Here is a 24,656-nt window from a genome sequence, read left to right as displayed (position 1 = left end):
GAAATTCTACCTTATTCTAAGAAATTCTTCCTTATTCTAAGAAAATCTACCTTATTCCCCCAAATTCTTCCTTATTCTTGGAAATTCTACGTTATTCTAAGAAATTCTTCCTTATTCTAAGAAAATCTTCCTAATTCTCCCAAATTCTTCCTTATTCTAATAAAATCTACCTTATTCTAAGAAATTCTTCCTTATTCTAAGAAAATCTACCTTATTCTAACAAATTCTTCCTTATTCTAAGAAAATCTACCTTATTCTAAGAAATTTTTCCTTATTCTAAGAAATTCTACCTTATTCTAAGAAAATCTACCTTATTCTAAGAAATTCTACCTTATTCTAAGAAATTCTTCCTTATTCTAAGAAAATCTACCTTATTCTAAGAAATTCTTCCTTATTCTTAGAAATTTTTCCTTATTCTAAGAAATTCTACCTTATTCTAAGAAAATCTACCTTATTCTAAGAAATTCTACCTTATTCTAAGAAATTCTTCCTTATTTTAAGAAAATCTACCTTATTCTAAGAAATTCTTCCTTATTCTAAGAAATTCTTGCAAACCATAGCAAAGCAATATGTAGGGGTCCCAAACTCAAAACAAATTTTCAGCACGATCCGACCACCCGTTCTCAAGATACAGTGACCTGGTGTCCTTGGTACCGATGGTAAGATTTGGGAAATGGTTCGAATCCTTAATAAATTTGGCAGTAAAGGCCAGACATATTTTGGCACTTAGTCAAAATTTTGGAGAAAAAATACCCAGGTGAACAAATAATTTTGGTCAAAAATTGAAAAGTGTCAAAATATTTTTGGACTTTGACCAAATTTACTAAGGATTCGAACCATTTCCCAAATCTTACCATCAGTACCAAGGACACCAGGTCACCATATCTTGAGAACAGGTGGTCGGATTGTGCTGAAAATTCGTTTTTGAGTTTGGGACCCCTATATATTGCAAGAATTTGCTATGTTTTGCAAGAATTTGGGAGAATTAGTTAGATTTTCTTAGAATAAGGAAGAATTTCTTAGAATAAGATAGATTTTCTTAGAATAAGAAGAATTGCTTAGAATAAGGTAGATTTTCTTAAAATAAGGTAGAATTTCTTAGAATAAGGAAGAATTTCTTAGAATAAGGTAGAATTTGGGGGAATAAGAAAGAATTAGGGAGAATAATATAGATTTTCTTAGAATAAGGAAGAATTTCTTAGAATAAGGTAGATTTTCTTAGAACAAGGAAGAATTTCTTAGAATAAGGTAGATTTCCTTAGAATAAGGTAGAATTTCTAAGAATAAGGAAGAATTCTTAGAATAAGGTAGATTTTCTTAGAATAAGGAAGAATTTCTTAGAATAAGGTAGAATTTCTTAGAATAAGGTAGATTTTCTTAGAATAAGGTAGAATTTCTTAGAATAAGGAAGAATTTCTTAGAATAAGGTAGATTTTCTTAGAATAAGGTAGAATTTCTAAGAATAAGGAAGAATTCTTAGAATAAGGTAGATTTTCTTAGAATAAGGAAGAATTTCTTAGAATAAGGTAGAATTTCTTAGAATAAGGTAGATTTTCTTAGAATAAGGTAGAATTTCTTAGAATAAGGAAAAATTTCTTAGAATAAGGTAGATTTTCTTAGAATAAGGAAGAATTTGTTAGAATAAGGTAGATTTTCTTAGAATAAGGAAGAATTTCTTAGAATAAGGTAGATTTTCTTAGAACAAGGAAGAATTTCTTAGAAATAGGAAGAATTTGAGAGAATAAGGTAGATATTCTTAGAATAAGGAAGAATTTCTTAGAATAAGGTAGATTTTCTTAAAATAAGGTAGAATTTCTTAGAATAAGGAAGAATTTCTTCGAATAAGGTAGAATTTGGGGGAATAATAAAGAATTAGGGAGAATAATATAGATTTTCTTAGAATAAGGTAGATTTTCTTAGAACAAGGAAGAATTTCTTAGAATAAGGTAGATTTTCTTAGAATAAGGTAGAATTTCTAAGAATAAGGAAGAATTCTTAGAATAAGGTAGATTTTCTTAGAATAAGGTAGATTTTCTTAGAGTAAGGTAGAATTTGGGGGAATAAGAAAGAATTAATTAAAATAAGGTATAATTTCTTAGAATAAGGAAGAATTTCTTAGAATAAGGTAGAATTTGAAGGAATAAGAAAGAATTAGGGAGAATAATATAGATTTTCTTAGAATAAGGAAGAATTTCTTAGAATAAGGTAGATTTTCTTAGAACAAGGAAGAATTTCTTAGAATAAGGTAGATTTTCTTAGAATAAGGAAGAATTTCTTAGAATAAGGTAGAATTTCTTAGAATAAGGTAGATTTTCTTAGAATAAGGTAGAATTTCTTAGAATAAGGAAAAATTTCTTAGAATAAGGTAGATTTTCTTAGAATAAGGAAGAATTTGTTAGAATAAGGTAGATTTTCTTAGAATAAGGAAGAATTTCTTAGAATAAGGTAGATTTTCTTAGAACAAGGAAGAATTTCTTAGAAATAGGAAGAATTTGAGAGAATAAGGTAGACTTTCTTAGAATAAGGAAGAATTTCTTAGAATAAGGTAGATTTTCTTAGAATAAGGTAGATTTTCTTAGAGTAAGGTAGAATTTGGGGGAATAAGAAAGAATTAAGGAGAATAATATAGATTTTCTTAGAATAAGGAAGAATTTCTTAGAATAAGGTAGATTTTCTTAGAATAAGGTAGAATTTCTTAGAAAAAGGAAAAATTTCTTAGAATAAGGTAGATTTTCTTAGAATAAGGAAGAATTTGTTAGAATAAGGTAGATTTTCTTAGAATAAGGAAGAATTTCTTAGAATAAGGTAGATTTTTTTAGAACAAGGAAGAATTTCTTAGAAATAGGAAGAATTTGAGAGAATAAGGTAGATTTTCTTAGAATAAGGAAGAATTTCTTAGAATAAGGTAGATTTTCTTAGAATAAGGTAGAATTTCTTATAACAAGGAAGAATTTCTTAGAATAAGGTAGATTTTCTTAGAATAAGGAAGAATTTGTTAGAATAAGGTAGATTTTCTTAGAATAAGGAAGAATTTCTTAGAATAAGGTAGATTTTCTTAGAACAAGGAAGAATTTCTTAGAAATAGGAAGAATTTGAGAGAATAAGGTAGATTTTCTTAGAATAAGGAAGAATTTCTTAGAATAAGGTAGATTTTCTTAAAATAAGGTAGAATTTCTTAGAATAAGGAAGAATTTCTTAGAATAAGGTAGAATTTGGGGGAATAATAAAGAATTAGGGAGAATAATATAGATTTTCTTAGAATAAGGAAGAATTTCTTAGAATAAGGTAGATTTTCTTAGAACAAGGAAGAATTTCTTAGAATAAGGTAGATTTTCTTAGAATAAGGTAGAATTTCTAAGAATAAGGAAGAATTCTTAGAATAAGGTAGATTTTCTTAGAATAAGGTAGATTTTCTTAGAGTAAGGTAGATTTTGGGGGAATAAGAAAGAATTAATTAAAATAAGGTATAATTTCTTGGAATAAGGAAGAATTTCTTAGAATAAGGTAGAATTTGGAGGAATAAGAAAGAATTAGGGAGAATAATATAGATTTTCTTAGAATAAGGAAGAATTTCTTAGAATAAGGTAGATTTTCTTAGAACAAGGAAGAATTTCTTAGAATAAGGAAGAATTCTTAGAATAAGGTAGATTTTCTTAGAATAAGGAAGAATTTCTTAGAATAAGGTAGAATTTCTTAGAATAAGGTAGATTTTCTTAGAATAAGGTAGAATTTCTTAGAATAAGGAAAAATTTCTTAGAATAAGGTAGATTTTCTTAGAATAAGGAAGAATTTGTTAGAATAAGGTAGATTTTCTTAGAATAAGGAAGAATTTCTTAGAATAAGGTAGATTTTCTTAGAACAAGGAAGAATTTCTTAGAAATAGGAAGAATTTGAGAGAATAAGGTAGATTTTCTTAGAATAAGGAAGAATTTCTTAGAATAAGGTAGATTTTCTTAGAATAAGGTAGATTTTCTTAGAGTAAGGTAGAATTTGGGGGAATAAGAAAGAATTAATTAAAATAAGGTATAATTTCTTAGAATAAGGAAGAATTTCTTAGAATAAGGTAGAATTTGGAGGAATAAGAAAGAATTAGGGAGAATAATATAGATTTTCTTAGAATAAGGAAGAATTTCTTAGAATAAGGTAGATTTTCTTAGAACAAGGAAGAATTTCTTAGAATAAGGAAGAATTCTTAGAATAAGGTAGATTTTCTTAGAATAAGGAAGAATTTCTTAGAATAAGGTAGAATTTCTTAGAATAAGGTAGATTTTCTTAGAATAAGGTAGAATTTCTTAGAATAAGGAAAAATTTCTTAGAATAAGGTAGATTTTCTTAGAATAAGGAAGAATTTGTTAGAATAAGGTAGATTTTCTTAGAATAAGGAAGAATTTCTTAGAATAAGGTAGATTTTCTTAGAACAAGGAAGAATTTCTTAGAAATAGGAAGAATTTGAGAGAATAAGGTAGATTTTCTTAGAATAAGGAAGAATTTCTTAGAATAAGGTAGATTTTCTTAGAATAAGGTAGATTTTCTTAGAGTAAGGTAGAATTTGGGGGAATAAGAAAGAATTAAGGAGAATAATATAGATTTTCTTAGAATAAGGAAGAATTTCTTAGAATAAGGTAGATTTTCTTAGAATAAGGTAGAATTTCTTAGAAAAAGGAAAAATTTCTTAGAATAAGGTAGATTTTCTTAGAATAAGGAAGAATTTGTTAGAATAAGGTAGATTTTCTTAGAATAAGGAAGAATTTCTTAGAATAAGGTAGATTTGCTTAGAACAAGGAAGAATTTCTTAGAAATAGGAAGAATTTGAGAGAATAAGGTAGATTTTCTTAGAATAAGGAAGAATTTCTTAGAATAAGGTAGATTTTCTTAGAATAAGGTAGAATTTCTTATAACAAGGAAGAATTTCTTAGAATAAGGTAGATTTTCTTGAAATAAGGAAGAATTTCTTAGAATAAGGTAGGTTATCTGAGAATAAGGGAGAATTTGTGTAATTAAGGTAGAGTTTCTGAGAATAAGGAAGAATTTGGTGAAGGTAGATTAATTAAACATGGTTGTAATAGTGAGGAAAAGGAAGAATTTCTAAGAACTAGGAAGAATTTGTAAGATGGTGGACAGAGGTCACCTTCCTTTAGTGATAATTTGTAAGATAGTGGACAGAAATCACCTTCCTTATTGAGAATTTGTAAGAAAAAGGAAAGAAAATAGCCTTCCTATACCTAAGGAAGGGGATTTCTGTCCTTTTTAGGAATGACTTCATTTCCTTCATATGATCCCAAATTTCTTATGTTTTTGATTATACCTTTGTAAATTTGTATATATTTAGAAAAATTGGGATATAGAATAATTTAACACAAATTGTGGTGTATGAGGGAACTAATGGGATAAGACACTTGCTCATAAATTGATGTACATCCCCAATGATGGTTACCTCTTCATAAAACTTTGGGGACTAGTGTAATAAACATCCCAATGTCCCCTCACTCCCTGTAGTGTACATAACTTTGTATCAAAGTGTGTTCTTGATCTAAAATGTTTGAAATATATATTGAGTTAAGAAATCATTCCCATGACTGTGTTTATCTGAGTATTACAGTTAAAATTCTGCACAGGCTAGCCTTATACTATAATTGTTATACTAATGTGATTTACGGACTCTAGGAATGTTGTAAGATTGAAACTCTTGATGCACTTATACTTACAGTTTCTACCAAAGATTGAGGGATAATTTTTTTTAAATATAAAGCGTAGGTATTTTGTCAAAATTCTTAATTATTTTCTTTCTTAAATAATCCACATTTGACTTTTTGATATTCTCAGTAGAAAAGCTTCTTTACAATCCAGTCATGTGTCTTTTAGTAATGTTTCCTATGATCTTGCATTTTCTGATTTCCTTTCTTTTACATTTTAGGTTTTTCTTTAATATTATGTTACAAAATGCCATCTTTTAGGATTTTTACACAATTTTTTTTATTATGATTGCAATTATTTATTCGTCTGAAATTTCCAATTTCTGCACTTTTTATTGATATAAATATTATGATTTAAACAATGAAATCTTCCAAATTAAAACTTTTCTCCATCCATATGTTCCTGATTTTTGTTGAAGATTTGGCCAATAAATCTTGCAACAAACGACCAATTTTACCAACATCATTTCAAAAGGTTCAATAAATACCACTTTTTTTCAAAATTATTTACACACAATTTTGGGTAACCTAGCTACTCTATTTACTATTTCTGTGGCAGGTTTCGTTGTCGGGAAGGTTCAAATCTCGATGCAGCTACGCGTCATAACTAAAAAAAACGTCAAAATTGTTTTCACTGCTGCTATGTAAGGTGTGCGACATATAGAGTTATAGTAGTGGGAATGCCTTGGCTCAAAGCATTCTCAACTCATTACCTTGCACAGTGAGGACTTCCAGACGAAGGTCGTGCAATCAAGTTCATTCTCTATTGGGTTACATGAAAGTTTACACCACGAGATATGTTCAACGTGACGTGGTGATGACCCGTTCAAAAGAGTCTCCTCTCCCCCGAGAGGAAATTGTAGGTAATTCTAATGAACATAATCGTCCTTGTTGCTTATATCCACCTGAAATTGTTGACATTTTTTTTATATTAAGAGAAAAATTTAAATGAAGACTCTTTTTGAGAAAATGTTTTATTCAAAATAGAAAAGAAAAAGTGAGAATGAGAAAATCATTTGTTAAGTTAGACTTGTGAAAATAAACATTTAGATTTGAGAAGAATTAATTATTCTTTCTTCAAATATACAAAGAGAGATATCTTTTTGACGTAATAGGATCTTTGTGCAGTTTTTATTCATTTTTATACGAAAGAAAAGTTATAATATATCTGTATGAAACCTCAAAATTATATTTAAATAAGATCATAATCAACGATTGCTGATCAATGGAAGATGGGTTTGTCAAGTATTTATAATCAAATTACACTAATAAAAGTTAAATCTGAAATGATTCATTTTTGTAAGGAAGGTAGGGGGGATTAAATGGGTAATACCTTCCCCAAAATATTTAAAATATGTAAGATTTTGTAAAAAAAAAAAATATGTACATCTGAAACCCCCCAAAAATATGTGCGTTCAATGGACCATGACCCCCCCCCCCCCCTCCCCATTTCCAAAAGGTTTAAATATCCTCAAAAATCGGATTTTTGCCTACATTGACGTTCATTGTTTAAAACTTTACATTCTGGGTATTGATGCGCTTCTATGTTTATAATTCCTAAAAAGTAGAAGGAAAAACATACAGCAGCTTTGCTGAAGTACTTATATTTGCTAATCTGCTTAAGTCATTATAAAAGATATATTATTACTTAGATGTTGTGCCTAATTTTCATGTACTTATGATAAATTGATGCTCGCAGCTGGCTAAAATAACGATAACTCCCATCTACCCACTTTACCAGATACCTTCCCCTCCTATTGGATAAACGAACTGACCATTAAATGAGGTCCATATAAGCAAGCTAGATTGACGACAAACTTTCCCCTGTGAATATATCCATGTATATCCTATATCCATTATTATGACGCTCATTTAGTTTGCGTGTTTTTAGCATTCTTCTACTATCTTAATGAATTATTTTTGCTCTGTTGCTTATTACTAATTGTTAGTGTTCTTTAAAAACAATTTAGATTTTCCCTTTTTAGTAGCAAGTGTACTTTAAAGTATAATATAATGAGTATACTGAAAATATTTATAAAAAGTATTTTTCAAAACTAAAGGGTTTTTCATCCAATTGTCCTGTAAATGAAAAAAAACCACAAACATTAAAAACTAAAAGTGATTATGCCAAACCATAGTTATATTTTCTATAATCTTGTAAAACATTTAAGTAATTTGGGGTCATGCATTATAATAATGTTAAACTAAAATTGATCCTTTAATTTATCAACTTGCTAACCTTGCCTTCTTTACAATTGAAAGCAGATATTGTCTATAAATCACTCAGAAATTATATTTAACATATGCAAATGGATAAAGAATTCGTGGATATATTGATAGAAGAAAATTTAGGTTGCTGATATGGACCTCATTTATTGATTAGTTTGATCCCCCAGTAGAATAGGAGGGTATGAGGTAAAGGGGGTGGATGGTGGGTATCGTTATTTTAGCCAGCTTGAGTATCACCTTAATCTGGTGCAACATCCAAGTTACTTTATTTCGATTTTAACATATTTACTAATATGTGTTGTGTTTTAAATGATATATTTCAACTTTAGGAAAAGATATCATACATATTAAAATAAAAGTCATGAACATTCTACATATATATAAAGTTACTGTGTAATCCTAATTACTATTTTAATACAACACAAAATATTAAATAGCAAAATTGTTATAATAATGAGTTATTATACAGGTTAATAAGTTAATGACATACATATGTCTTTAAAGAAAAGGATTAATTCCTTCTTATTGTTAAAAATAGATAAGATACCCACAGTCCCACAGTGGGAAAAAACATTAGACACAATGTTATAATATAGTTAAAAATCATGATAGCACATATAATGCAAAAGTAGATAAAACAGTGAATAATATAATCACAACAATAATGATAAAACATCATTAATATTCAACTGTTAGGTGTGTTATGTAGATTGATAATATTTCGATTCACAGATAAATTTTATACTTTGTAGTCTGATACAGTTTTACTTAATATCTTAAATAGATATTCACTAAATTGAAACATTGATTGAAGAGGTATAAACCATTGCTTTGCTATTGCTTCTATTTACAGTTTGTACAATGCTGTTTTCATCTGTCATACTATTTTGGCGGAAAATTTAAATTGAAGATGCCAGAAACGATAACATGTCGTCTGCAGCTCGACGCAACACATCCAATAAAGGATGCCTTTAACTCATTTTAATAACTGGTAGAAACCAACAGCCTGAGTAATAGCCAGAGGATAAACATTGAGCAGCAACCAACAAATCTGATCCTCAGCATGATTTGTTTAGTTCCGAGATATTCCCATTGTGCATGTGTGGTGTGTAAAACAGCGGTCACCTGTGTCACCTTACATCTTGGGGATGAGGAGAAGGAAGGGGTGAAGGACCAGATCGGATCGTATAACAAGCGCACATGATAACTTGACTGATTTTTTTTTGCAGAGGAAAAAAAAGGTGGCTTCACTGTTTTCGATGAGGATGGCAGATTTATTTTTGATGGTTTTGATGTTAACAACACATGAATTAGTATGGGTACCCATACAATTTTCAACCCATGTTTTCGAAGAGCTGACTGTAAGGGTAAGATTGAAAAAATTCAATCTACACAGGATTGAATATGAAGACGTCTGCTCGCCTCAATTGTCTGTTTGCTACTGATTTACTAATATGTAATGTTTGCCAAATCATATGAACTAAACAGATATTTTTGTTACGGCACATTTTTGTTGCATTTTTCCTAGTTGTCTAAGAATATTAATTATTTATGTTTTTAGAGCAAAGCTTTTCTACAATTGAAATAATATTGAAAATTAGTTTTTCAAATTTGTAAGGCTTTTGATTATTTGAATATAATACTAATTTATTTTGTAGGTATGTAATTTGAAGAATGGTTATTAATTTGAAATTTTCTTGGTTTCATTTTTACAGTTGTTAGTATTTTTACTATATTTAAAAAAATATTTATAATGATGCAAGGATGACAACATCCATAAGTATCAAAGCGCCAAAATCACTGAATGGACTAATGTCTTTTGAAGCATGACAGACAGACAGACATACTTTTTATGAGCGCATATGTCATAGGAATCGAAAATTTCAGCTGTCTTTCTTTAATAGCAGCCGAGAAAATAGCATTTCCCCCATAGCGTTTCGGACTGACTGACTGGTTTAATGACGGATAAGCAAAGTGATTATGCAGTATTTTGGTATTATTTTCAATTCATCACTAAAACATGCCAATATTTTTAGCAGAATCGTCGAATCGAACGTACGTCCCTATTTATACAGAGTAGCTGCACTACCATAAACGGAAAAGAAACACAAAAGCAAGACCCCCAACTTTTCCTAACACTAATAATATAATGACAATAATTACCATTAAACCATTCTTAATTATTCTTTACCAACCCCTGGCCTCTCTAGCCATGTATCGATATATTATTACTTGGATGTTGCAACAGATTTCATGTTCTCTTGAAGAGAAAATTGCAGCGGGCTAAAATAACATCCACCCCCTTTACACCGTCACCCCCCCCCCCTCCTACTGGATGAACGAACTAACCAATAGCAACCTAAATTAATGACAATTTTTCCCCAGACATAATATCCACGTATATTATAAATCCATTGTGTCAGGGAACATTAAATTTGATGTAAATGAGACTTGCGACAATATTTCATCCAAAATTGTGTAATAATTAGTCAAATGTCTCAACATTGAATTGGATGATGAATGAAAGTCAAGTTTTCAACAGGGTTGGAGAATGTATAGATAGTTAAATTTGTTAGAAAATGGACTTGACTTAATTGTTAAGGGATTCTTTTTCTGAAAGCTAAATTTGAAAATAAAAAAGTACATAACTACTCACACTGATTGATTTTTTTTATAAGCGCACTTCATAGAACAAGGATGACAATAACCATAAAAGCCAAACTCTGAAATCAAATGGTAGAACAAACGAACATAAACAATTGTATCAAAGTATTAGTTTAAAAGTTTCACCAAAATTGTAAATATACTTGTTGTGTAATTGCGTAAATACATTACTGTACTTTCTGATAAGGATTATAGGAATGCTACGCATTCTATATCGTACCTAATTGTTACAGGAATCTTCGTGCAACGTTTAAAATTGATAGGACAATCTCTCGCTTTCTTAAATTTGCTAAATGAGTTAATCGTTACGCACAGACGTACAGATAGACTTTCAGACCTTAATTATAGAACACTTCGCTTTCAAAGAGGATATACTGAATCTAATAATTCTGTTTCTTTATTCCTGACATTTATATTCCTTTCCCCTATATAACAAAATTGTATAACTTTCTAAGGAATGTAAAATTTTTAAATAAAGTTATTTAAGTCAAGAAAGGAGGGGAGGGGGGGAATATTATAATTTTATGCTATTGTTATTTTAATTTCTTTTATACACAAACAATCATTATTATATGCTTCTCTTTAAGTAGAGTCTATCCGTTTATCTGTCTATTTAAGTCTTTTTTATTCACTCTTTTAACAGTTATAAATCTATCCCAACCATAACATTTATAAAATAGTAACTACTGCTGCTTCATAACGAAATATATTTCAAAGAAAAAAATCTTCATTATTATCGCATCTCTTAATAAAGTGAATCAAGCTAATTTAGCCTGGTCAGTTTACTTTTTTTTATTCAATTATGGGTTTATGTTAAAAATATTAATTGTTTAATTATCTTAGATTAAAGGCCCTTGTCCATTTGGGTTTACTTTTAATTCAGACATCACTAAATTTTCTTTATTCTTACAGTATAACAGTTTTATTTTATTATATCTGCCATTTCTTGAAGAAGTAATGATCTTCAATAGAAAAATACTGTTTATTTCTTTTTTCAAATATTTACAAAACAAAACATAATTCAATATTGTTTTTGTTCAAAAATTGCTTAACAAGAATATATAAAAACATCCAAGTCAAAACAAAACAAAATTATTCCAATGTTTTGATTCAAATGTAAATAAGGATTTTATTACATATTTTGGTAGATAACCATTGAGCCTTTAAAAAAAATTTCAAAGTTAGATGAGATGTCCATTATTTTAAAATAAAATAAGTACATAAAAATATTATAGACATCTTTTCGCGGATATTAAAAGAAAAATGCCAAGGCTAACACAACTGGTATTAATTTTGTCATTTTTTAATTTTGATATTCATGAAAAAGTGTTGTAATACACATGGTTTTTCAGTATGGCTGAAAACTGGTTCTAATCAACTTTGTTTATAAACAATAAGGTTGTAGTCATTTTTGTGTCCTAGTTATAGAGAATCTGCGCAGTTAACAATTTTGAGAAATGTGGCAGTGACTTTCTTATTTAATAATTTATTCCTTTAAGAACAAACTATACATAATTAAATCACATAGTCTTGAAGTATTAATATATACAGTTTAAAAAATAGCACATAAATTGTTAATAACAAGAGATATTATAATATGTTGTAAAAATTAACTAATTATATTTATTTTAATTTTAATTTATTTTAATTATTATAATTTATATTTTAAAATCAAATACTAAAATATTTTGTGTTGTCTTTATATTTCAAAACAAACTTAATAAATTTTTCAATAAGATATGTTGCTATACCCACTTTATATAATAATTTTGAACAATATTGAGCTAAAAGCAATGTTTGAGAAAAATAATTGTTTTCTTACCATCTTGATAGACAAGGTTCTTTACTAATTTTTGGTGCCTTGTCTTTAGCTGCTAAAATAAGCATCGAAATTTGAGCAAAATCATCACCTTTAAAGCATTCATTATAGATGTTAAAAAGAAAGAAATTTTCTTTAAGAAAAATGAACTCAGGACAACCAGCCTGTCACCTCACCTATACAATCTTGCAATGTGTAACATTTTCAACGCTTAACGAGGTCAAAAAGATGCCTTTCAATGTTACGGAAATGTTATTTATCACCAAAAAGAGTTAGTTTATCGAAGCATTTTAGTTTAATGTATCATCATACTTTTAATTATTTAATATTACTATTACTAAATTTGCCATTAAACTGTTAAAATTTTTGTCCCTGGCTTACAGCAATTTTGCTAGCTTTTATTGAGGTTGCTCATTTTAAAATTTGCTGATATGCAGAAGCATAAAAGCTGTTGACGTTTGAATTGAATCTTGTTAACCCTTTCTCATATATTTTGTGCAAGTTATCTTTTCTAAAGAATCAGCATAAGAATAATTTAAAAATCAATACTTACAATAAGTAGTGAATCTTCTTCAAAACTATGACATGTTCTTTCAGGAATTAACTCTTGTGACGGTTAGTAGACAATTATGTCTCGATTTCCTTATCAAGGAGCTTTAGAAGATAAAGAAAAACATTTGCCATAATTCTGCTGATTGATCTTGATCTTGTATAGCCTCAATTCAAAATGAAAATTATACATTGGAAAAAATGCAAAATCTTGCCTTCAATTTGAAAATCTGTGTGTGAAAAAGTATAAAACGTATACAACATATATGTATACAGAGTCAGGGATCTTAAGGATTAAGACAATGACCAATAAATTGATGTACATACCCAATGATGATACACAAAATTACCCCATCTGTAGCTTATAATGACAAGGTTAATACACTTGAACTTAAAATCTGTAAACTAACCAATAAAATTCTAATAAAAGTCTCCAAAGTTGTTTAGCCAAGAAATATGAAAACTTTATTTTAAAACTTTTGGGACTAGTATAATAAACATCCCCATGTCCCCTCCCTCCCTGATAGAGAGTAGAAAAGAATGTATCTGCTCTTAAGAATTTCCCTTCCAGTGTTTTTGCACATCTATTTATGTATTATCCAATCCCCAGGGAGGAAGGGGACTTTGGGCTGTTGAACACGCAGGTACCCAAAGTTTTTTTAACCACTTTATCCTATTCGTGGGCTCAGAAACTTTGGGTCCTTTTATTTAATTTGAGAAATGGTAGTCTCCAATCTTTTCAACCAATTATTGAAATCTACAGAAGGACTAATCTTGTTTTCATCATATATATATATAAATTTATCGTCCATTGTCTTATCCCTTAACCCCCCTGCTAATCCCTCACTCAGTCTTTCAGGGCCTTACAGGACTGTACAGGAATGGATATACTATCACTTGGATGTTGCACCAGATTTTCGTGTAAATCTGATAAAGTGATACTTTCAGCTTGATAAACTAACGATCCAACCTCTTTACCCCATACCCTCCCTTCATACTAAATGAACAATTTAACCATGTTAGCAACCTTAAATTGACGACAAATATTCCCCTGTCATTATATCCACGTATATTTTACATCCATTTGTGCAGGACAGTCTGGGCCTAGGGATTATAGACAAGGCCTCTTTTGCACACTTTCCCTTTTCTGTAATAAATCATTTTCTTCGCCTTACTTTTTAACATGCCTTTTGTTACTCATCTCTTATCAGTATCCGCACTCTTACACCATAGTTTTTATTTATTTTATCTGTTGCTATGTTTGAAGTGCAGATACTTTATAACTTTGGTATGTTAGTACGATCGTCCGACAACCAAGAGTATTTATTACTTCTAACTGTTTTTTTGTTTATCACAAGCATATGTCAAAAGAAAATAAATAGTCATCCAAGCATTTTGTTTGAATACACTTTTACAATCTCTAAGTGTACACATTTAGAATACAATTTTTACTACAATTATTATTACTGCGCTACCTACGAAAATTATTGTCCTTCTTCCCCTCTTTGAATATCTTTTTCATTCATTTTTCATGGTTTTGAAACGGATTAAAATCCGCTGTATAAGAATCGGTTCTCAGCCATACTGAAAATTCATGTATATCATTATAATAGAGACAATTTTTCTAGAATATTAAAATGAAAATCATAAAATTGATACCAGTTTTTTTTAGCTCGGGCATTGGTCCCCTCTGGTTTTAAACCTTAGATTTTTCATTTTAATATCCGCGGACAGCTGTCTATAATACGATGCAATGAATAATTTATATTTCTTTTTGTGACTCATCCTGTGTAACCAGAGATTGAGAGGAAAATCTAAATCTTAATCCATTTCTTTCTCCCAATAGTTATGAGCAATTTAAGGAAAAAAATTTACAAAAAAGTTGAGGATAAGTATGTATTTATCATTCATTGTCTTATCCCTGTAACCCTGTTTGTCTATCCAATATCCTAGTTTAAGTTTTCCTATTCCAGAGTTTTGGAAAACTTGTATCATATTTACAATTTATTTAGAATTATATTAAACTCTTGAATGCCTTGGACCACAAAGAAGAACAACTGATTATCATGCACTTAAAGACAAAGGTCGTGCAATCATAGGGTTGGTTGTATGTTTTTTTTACTCAGTATTCGGTTGTATGAATTTAAAGTCACTTTTCCTTAGCTAATGATTATGTATTATTCTATCTAAGAAAAACTTAACTTTTATGTGATTATATCCAATAATCATGCATCCCATTAACTTTCGTTGGTAGATGAGTTTTAAATTGTAAAAGAAATTTATGTAAACCAGTAAAAGCAGTAAAATGCGGGCCAAGGAAACATGCAGGTCTTTAAATTCAAAATCTTTAAAATTGTTCAAGTAAAATTAGGTCATGGAATACTCTTAGAATTATAATAAGTGTAAATATCACACTTTTTACCCTAACATAATTTAATATCCCATTGTCCTACTTCTATATCCCTGTATGTGCAAGTAAAGAATCCTGATAGAATGCAATTTTACCAGCTAAAGCTTGACAAAAATTAATATTCCAATGTCCTAACCCTATATCCATGTATGTGCAAGTAAAGAATCCGAATAGAATGCAGTTTTACCAGCTAAAGCTTGACAAAAATTAATATCCCATTGTCCTACCTCTATATCCCTGTATGTGCAAGTAAAGAATCCTGATAGAATGCAATTTTACCAGCTGAAACTTGACAAAAATTAATATTCCAGTGTCCTACTTCTATATCCCTGTATGTGCAAGTAAAGAATCCTGATAGAATGCAGTTTTACCAGCTAAAGCTTGACAAAAATTGGACTCTTGATTTATGTTCAACCACACTGTAAAAAAAGGTCACATTTTCCGTAGTGATTGTTTTTTCACGATAAAAATCGTTAACAAAATTGAATTTAAGAGGTATATATTTAACAATATTTTTTTATTTCCATTCATGCTAGAGATAGCAAACCAAAACGTCTTGATTCACAAAATTTCGGAGAAGTTTTATGTGTTAAAATGGGTTCCACGACAAACGCAGGAGTCCCAAACGTCGGAGTGGACAAACGCAGGAGTGTTAAAATATTAATTTAAGTAAGTATTTCTATACAGGTTAGGTTAGGTTAGGTTAAGATATAAATATACAAATAAGCTCCCCGCAGGGGTTAGGCATTTAAAAAACCGAAAACATGGTTTAAAATAGGTTAGGTTAGGTTAAGGGTCCACTCCTGCGTTTGTCCACTCCTGCGTTTGTCTTAGGACCTTAAAATGGCGTTTATAAGTCGCAAATAAGCTGAAAAAAAGCTCAAAATTTTTTTGCCAATAAGTTACCATACCAATAATAGTGTTGGCATGATTCTCATTTTTAAAGGAATCAAGATTAGATTCATACGGCTTTTTTGTGAGCTGCTTTTTTAAATATGTTTTATTTTTGAAAGGGTGAACAGTTTTTTTATAGTGTATTGCAAGGGCATAGGTGCAGTGAGGGCTGCAATAAAAGAGATTGTGCTTTGGGTTTTACAATAACCAAACTTATATATTGTTTTACTCAAGGAAAACAGTACAATAAGTAAAATATAATTTAATAATTTAATGATATTAGTAGGACAACAATATATAATTAGGATTGAAAATACAATCGCTACGCAGTCTACTCTTTAAAAGAATGTTCTTTTATAATTGTTTGTTTTTTAAGGTGGTTACTTAACTTATAGCTATTTTTTTTAGATGATAATTTTGGGTTATGGAAATCTAATTACATAAATGAGAAAATAAGTAATGTTTTTAGTTAATTAAAAAAATGCTCTTCTTTTTAAAAAATCATTTGATTTTATCTTAGATTTTAAAAATTATTTTTTATTAGTTAGTTTTTGATAATATTTAGAAAACTTACATCATTGTTTTTTTCAATATTTTAGTTTTATAAAACAAAATTCACAAATAAGCCTCATATTTATATTTATTATTTTGAATTTCCATTGTTAAGAATGTTAGAGTGTGGCATGCATACAATTATCTTATGCTTCTGATGTCCAACTTCCATGCATTAATTGTGTTAAATAGAAAAGAGATTAGTTAGAGCATTAACAATTTAATCTTCTTTTTTCCCACTGCACTGCTTGTCACTCAAACATGCAAAGCAAAAGTGTCTCATATTTCTTTGTTTATTGGTTGATATTAAGAAAGAAGCATAAACTGATTTATGAACAGTTTTTTTTTAATCAATATCGGAATCGCTTGGAATCTTAACTTTAAGTCTTTATATTTTCAGGGGTTTTTTCAAAACAATTCGAATTTACTAGGCTATCCTATGTGTGTCTGTCTTTCTGTGTGTACCGAAGGATCTTGCTAACCGATGAACCGTTATAGTTCTCTTTTACAGTGTAACTTATTACAGGTCCTAGAAAAGCTTATAACTATTTTGGGGGAGGGCACCACCACACTTCCAAGAGAAATTGAGATAAAAAAAGGCCACGCAACCCTTTTTTTACTTTTTCTTTTTAAAACGAAAATTAAAAAGTGCGTGCCATTTTACCCTTAGGGGCGTTTAGGGTGTAGAATAAGAACTTTACTACTCTAATAAGAAGGAAAAAGGAAAAGAATTGGATTCCCATTTCCCTGATGATTTATACTTTCAGTTGCTTCACAATTTTCCTCCTGTCACCTCTTCACACTTGTGCTAATTCCAAGGTGTTTATTTAAGTTGTGTCACAGAGTAATTTCTGCTTATCAAGACCTACAATGAAATGTTATTGTCTAAGCTTAAAGCTTTACAGCACCAGGTTTTGACTTGGTATATTGCATTATATTAGAAAAGTTTTAACTCGTGTTTTGCAGCTATCATGTCATGCATTGTGTTAGTAAAATGGATGTAGAATACGAGTGGATATTATGACACAGGAAAAATTGTCGTCAATTTAGGTTGGTAACATGGACATAATTAATTGGTCAGGTAGTTCATACAATAGGAGGGGAGGGGATGGGGCAAAGGGTGTGGATGGGGGGATAGTTATTCTAGCCAGTTACAAGTTTTACTTTTTTAGAGTATATGATGTAGAAGATCCAAGTAATAATAAATTCATTTTAAGTAATTAGGTTTATTGGGTAGATAAAGTTGAAATTATCATGACCTGAAACAAAAACTGTTAGAATTATTAAACTTATTACATAGAATAACTATCAATTGATAAGTAAACACAATTTTTAAGCTGTGCTTTTTTGGACACTTGGCGTACACAGGGTTTTACCATTGAAAGTCTAAACCATTAAGTGTTGAGAAAAAGGGGAAGCATATTCATATACAATTTTAAATTTGTTCATTTCTTTCGGATTTTATTTACAAAATTTGTAATTTTGCATATTGAGTAATTTAAGATAATTTTGATGATAATAAGAGAATGGGAGGGGTATTTTTATGTCAGGGTTTATGACATATTTTTAGAATTGCTAGTTGCAGGTGGTGTAAATACAAAGTAACTTTAAAGATAATTTGAAATTGAAAAAATCTTCAAATAAATTTTTAAAAATCTCCCAATGTTGAATAAAAAAATTTCAAGTTTCAAAATAACCAAAAAGACTAAGCATGAAAAGGAATTTCCCCTCCTCCTTTGCTGTTTTAGGAGGGAGTAGACCTTTTTCAAGGGGGTGTAAGGTGGTTACCTAGAGGGGGTTATCCAATCATCCCCCTTTACTAATTCTAGGGGTTGGATACAATTCCCTTCCTACAATGATAATTTTTAAAATTTAATTGCATATTTATTCAATTTAAAATAACGAAAAGCCAAATGATGTATAGTTTGTGATTTAATATGTGTATGTGCGCTTTAATGATTTACCTTAGCTATAGAATAGCTGCGCTACTTAAAATAGGTTATATAGTGATCATATTGATGTTTTCTTTAGATGTTTTGTAAGTTAACTTATGCAGTGACTATATGGCTATATGTATGCATAGCATGTAAATGGAACTTATAGGAATGGCATATAAACAGGGCTCAACTATTTTATACATAATATTGTACACAAGCTATTTTCTTCACAATTATGTACATTTTTTACACAAATATGCATATTACAAATGTATTTTTAGGATATTAGCATAAATAATAAGAAACGAAGCATATGTAGTTTGAATAACATCTATCTTAAAATTATATTTCATCTTTAGAACTTTCTTATTATATTTGAAACCAAATTTTTGTAAAAATTATGTATTTTCCGTATTAGGCTAATATATTATCGCTTCGCTAATCATAGAAGAGGCATAATTGTTCTTGTAAATTTATATAATTCCGGGAGGCGTCCAAATAATTACTGCCTGGGGAGGAGGATTGAAACACCCCCTTCTATCTCAGAAACACATATCATGACACATACAAAAGCAAAGTTGTTCATTTTCAAAATTCATGAAGATTGAAATTTTACCGTCTTGAAACGGCGTTACTTATCGTTTAAAGCGGCGATAACGGTAGAAAACCTGAAAATGTAAAATAGATGCAAAATTTGATAATGCTTGAAGATTTTAAAAATTTATCTTTCACACAGTTATAATAAGAGGCAAATACTTTCTGGGGTTAAAATGGGATTATATTTATTATGTAATTAGTGAGGGAATCAAAGTCATGATAAGATGCAATGCCTCAAAAAAAAATCCCCAAAACTATTTATCAACTCGGCTTGTAAGAATCTTAGATTTATTTTCTATGTAAATGAGATTGATATAAATAGAAATTCCGTCTTTGCCTGAGATATTGGACCAAGAAATTAATAGACTGAGCCACTCCATAGTTAATATGAGAGTATGTTGGTGAGTCTTATTATCTATCAGAGTTGCTATCCTAGATTTTTTTGTTTGTTAACAAAATGAAAAAATTGTTTGAAGTTTAATTTAGCAATAGCTATAGAATGGATTTATTGAATGAGAGGGAGGGGATGGAATAAAAGGGGTGGATACGGGTATCGTTATTTTAGCTAGCTACGAGCAACACTTTATCAGAGTACATTAAAATCTTGAGCAACATCCAAGTAATAATATATCGAATAATTTAGCAAATAAGTTGATAATGATACAATTCATGATTAAAACAAAGCTGAGTTTTATTTCATAAATTTTTGCTGCGCTACATATGGACTTTTTTATAATTTTTTGTATTCAAAGGTTGTATAGAATATAAATGTAAAAGCATATAAATAATGGTCTTATGTAAATTATTTTGGGGTGTTGAAATGGATTACCATTGTTGGAAAAACATTCATTTTGAATAGTGTAGTATTTTTTAGGATTCTTCTTTAGTATTTTGATACTACGCTACGCTACGCCCCTAGCATCTAGGGGCTCTGTATTCGAAGTGGCAGAGAGGGGCTAGAAAATAGCTTAAAACCATCTAAAGTCTATAATCTAAAAATAAAATACACTAAACCACTACAGGACCTATGTAAAGTTTACCTAAATTAGAAAAGCCAATCGATTCAGTAGTTTATATAATATGGTTGTCCAATTATTTAAGTAAATGTATTGTCTTAAATTATTTTAAAAGCTCATAAAAATACAATATGGAAAGGAAAAATTAACAATTACAGATCATCATTAAATTAGCAAATCTATCGAAAACTGAAAAGAAATAGGCATTACTTAAAACAAAACGCAAAAGAAATGAAATAGTTATATTTAGAAATATACTTTTTGCTACTTGTCTAATGAATCCTATTAAATATTGATTGAAGTAGTAAGCCTTTTTCCCAGTGGTCATACCATACAGCTTATATTTATTTCTTAAATAATTGAATAATGATTTTTTTAAACGTAAAAACACACATTACAAATTTCATACAAGAATAGTAATTTATCGCATCGTATTATAGACAGCTATCCGCCGATAACAAAACTGGTATTAATTTCATGTTTTTTTATTTTACTATTTGTGGAAAATTGTTTGTAATACAATGATGTACATGATTCTAAGTGTAGCTGAGAACCGGTTCAAAATCCAGCGGATATTAAACGGTTACGAAGCCATACTTGAAACGATAATTCTAAGATTTACTGAATTATTGTATGAACACTGCTGAGCTTTTTTTGTGTTATAGTGAAATTACTCTTTTATATACTGTCTAAAATTGATAGTTTTCCACATGCAAACCATAACTAGAAAGTTACACAGGGGATTATTCCAGGGATGTAGGGGACATTGGCCTGTTTCTTACACTAGTCCACAAAGTTTTATTATAAGTATAGTCCCTTTCGTGGCAACGCCTCTTAGGGCGTGATTCGTCGTATTTTCAAAATGGATTTTGATAGGTTATTTTAGGTTAGGTTAGGGTATATTAGGTTAGGTGATTGTCCTGCAGGGTTAATTGATTGGTTGCACATCTTTTTATTCGTTGGCTTAACGTTTCGAAACGTTTCAACTACTGATTGTAATTTACATCAGAAGGGTAAAAAATCATTGGGGATCTACAACAATTTATCAACCATTGCCTTATCCCTTTAGTTCCCTGGGATTATTCGCTTTATTGACAGTTAACATGTAAAAAAATTTTGTTGCTTATATTTCAAATTGGTATTATTATTATTACAGATTTTATATGTAAATTATTTAAGAAGATCCAGCCGCCTTTAAATCGGCTACGAAAAAAATTTAAGTGATTCAGATTGGGTGCAGTTGAGGTTTGTATAATATTTTTCGACTTTCTTTGGTGCTGAACATAGTTTTCTCTGAAATGTTTGGTTGCAGATTGTCTAAAAGCTTTAAAGACTACGGCTTGGAATTGGATAAAAATAGCTTGCTTGATACAGCTTCTAAAATTACAATTCTCATTTGCTAAAGAAAGAATTAATTAAAGATTTTTTGAAAAATGAAATATATCTTTTAATTACTTATTTTTTTCATTTCAGGTATTGCACTTGGCATTGAAGTCAAGTTCTCGAGTCCCGACCTTGGCGGATTTTTTATCCGTCATGACGAGGACCCACTGCACCGCCCTCCCGCCAAGGAAGACGGCGATGCCGGGAGCCACCATCCCGGCGTGGCGAAAGTAAAGTCTACACAGTTTACTGTCTTGGATACCAAACAACCCGTCACTGTTAGGAAAGTTATCAAAAAAAATTATGAAAATTGATATGAATGACAGAAACAAATTTTGAAAAAAGATTCGTTGAAAAAAAAATATCAAAGAAAAAAAAATCAAAGGAGAATATAATTATTATATGAAAGTAACAGGATCTGTGTATGTCCGTCTGTGAGTAAGGATCTCGCTAACCAATGAATCGATATGGTTCTCCTTTACAATGAATCTTCGCATAGAAAGGTTTCCGTCCTGGAAAGGTTAATAACTGTTTCGAGGAAGGTACCGCCACCCCTCCCCCCCCCCCCACCCAAGAGAACTCGCCAAAAAACTTTTAAAAAATATTAGCACCACCTAGCGGCCCTTCAGATATTTTTGGTAAACAGCTGAGCTTAGCATAGATCGAAAAGAAAACATTTTACGTGCCGCTAGAGGCTTCTTTGGGCGTAGCCGCTAATATATATAAAGAATCAAAAAGTAATATAATGGTAAAGAATCTATATGTTGTGTTTAATAAATGCTAATAAAAGACACAGAAATGCCATATTATAATATTGTACATGGTCCAATAAAAAGTAATGTATAACGTCTGGTCCTAATATATTTAGCCAATAATATTACAGTTAGATTAACGTTTGGTTTAATGTGAATTGGTACAGCCAATGTTCTATGTTATCGTGGAATGGTTTAGGCCCAATATTGTAAAAATCGTCTAATTTAATAAACCAATTGTCCATTTCAAGATTTATATTATAAATGTTTGACTTCTCCACATAAGTGACGAACGATTGCGATACAAAAAATTTCATTGACTTTTATTAGATGTCGTTTCTCAAAAATAAAAGATCCATTTCTCTAAACATAGAGCTTTGATTCAGTAATGTAATTTATTTATCATATATAAATATGGAACAATATCAATACACTGCTAACCATTCAGTTATCTAACTGTATATATATTGCTAAGAGAAATATCGCAAAAAGCTGACTCCAAATATAGAGGACTTTGCACAAAACACTCCACTGTGTAATGTGTTTCTGTAACAGACAGCATCCCGCGGATAGTAAAATAAAATATAATAAGTTTGATTTCCGTTAACACTGAGTGGGCCTAGCCTAACATGACCTTCTTATTTTATTATTCCTTTATTACGATACATGATTTTCCAATATGGACAGAACCTGTTCTGAACCATTGGATATTAATCGGTTTCGAAGCCATGCAGAAAACACTTGAAAACTTAATTGATAAATATTTTTAAAAGCATAAAAAGTAGATTGTACAAACTTTATTTTACTACTATAATTTATACTAGCGGCTATATCCCCTAGAGGCCTCTAGGGGCACTCGAGTTGAGGGGGAGGGGGGGGTAATTTTTTTCTGGAAGTGATTTATATTGGGAGGGTAATGATACCTTCTCCCAAAATTGTCATAAACCTTCCCTGGACCAATGAGAAGTTACATTGTAAAGGATCAGTGGTTCAGCGGTTAGCGAAATTATTTTAAAATGTCCACGAATATACCATTGTGATGAACTACTGTAATCAAGTGTCGCAGTGTAAAATTTGTACAACAAGACTTAATGTTAAACTCTCCAAGGAGAATAAAAAATAAAAGAGTCTATTACTTAAAATGATGGCATAAAGGAAATAGGATTTTTACAGAAATTCCAACAGAAACAAAAAAAACCACACATAGGTAACATAAAGAAATATAGCCTTTTTTCATTTACATATCAGCGGACATCTGTTCTCCTAGTAATTACATTGTATCGAAAATAAGCAGCTTCGCCCCTACTAACCTTTGAGTTTTTTTCTCTGATAAGTTCTGCTTTATATTATAAAGTTCTTGTAGCTTTCTAACTTTCTATGAAATTGTAATCTATTGCCTGAGTAAAGTCTTTAAAGTTTAAATTGTGCAATGAGAATAAATTATTGTTGGATATATCCTGCAGTTACTTTATAATTCTTACTGTCTGGCTTTACTTATATTCTAGTAGGAAAACTAGGATATTTATATGTATATTATTTAAAGTAGTAAAATTATCATCTGTAGCTTAAGACTTCGAAAATAACTGAACTAATTATGGAACTATAGAACCCGGGTTGGTTTAAGTTTTATACAATTGATATTCAGATCTTAGTTTTGGGATGGTTTTAGGCTATTTTTCGCATACAGAGCACCTAGTATAAAATAAAGTAGATAAGCTTCATATATTTCTTGGCACGATTTTGAGGTTCGATCATGCCTATAAATGTCCTTGGACAGCCGGGCAAATCCTAGTTAAAAAGTAGCTTCGAGTCTACTTAGACTGTATCCCTTATGTGAAAGAAGAAAATTTAATATTAGGCATTCCAGGCATTCCATTATCATATCCTATTACTTCCAATACAATCCTAATATAAGGGCGCTATTTCTAAAATCATGGACGTTGTCATCCTTGTTTTAAATAAAATATTACAGAGGAAGGGAGGAAGTATAAAGAGCGCCATTAATATCCATTTCATTTTCCTTCGGCCCCAAACTTTTTATACTTCTCAGAAAGAAATGGTTCACAAAATATTAATGCTTTTCATTTATAACAATTACTTCTTGCATACCCCTCTGTTAAGCTTAACAGGGGAAAATTGTCATAAATTTAGGTTGTTAACA

The 24,656-nt window shown here is 30.0% G+C and overlaps 1 protein-coding gene across 1 annotated transcript in view; it reads left to right on the top strand.

The window, feature by feature from the left end:
• The window catches only part of dtn (transmembrane protein 132C dtn), a 181,912-nt gene that overhangs the window by 62,552 nt on the left and 94,704 nt on the right, over positions 1–24,656 (top strand). The window contains exon 2 of the mRNA XM_080153486.1: positions 21,834–22,027. Coding sequence (XP_080009612.1) covers positions 21,834–22,027 — 194 coding nt within the window. The remainder of the gene's footprint in view (positions 1–21,833; positions 22,028–24,656) is intronic.

This window comes from Acartia tonsa, chromosome 3 (genome assembly GCF_053477335.1).
Source record: "Acartia tonsa isolate MP-2025a chromosome 3, ASM5347733v1, whole genome shotgun sequence".
In the NCBI taxonomy this organism is placed as follows: Eukaryota; Metazoa; Arthropoda; class Copepoda; order Calanoida; family Acartiidae; genus Acartia; species Acartia tonsa.
The sequence above is the reverse complement of the archived record's forward strand: the minus strand, read 5'-3'. Positions and strand labels throughout refer to the sequence as shown.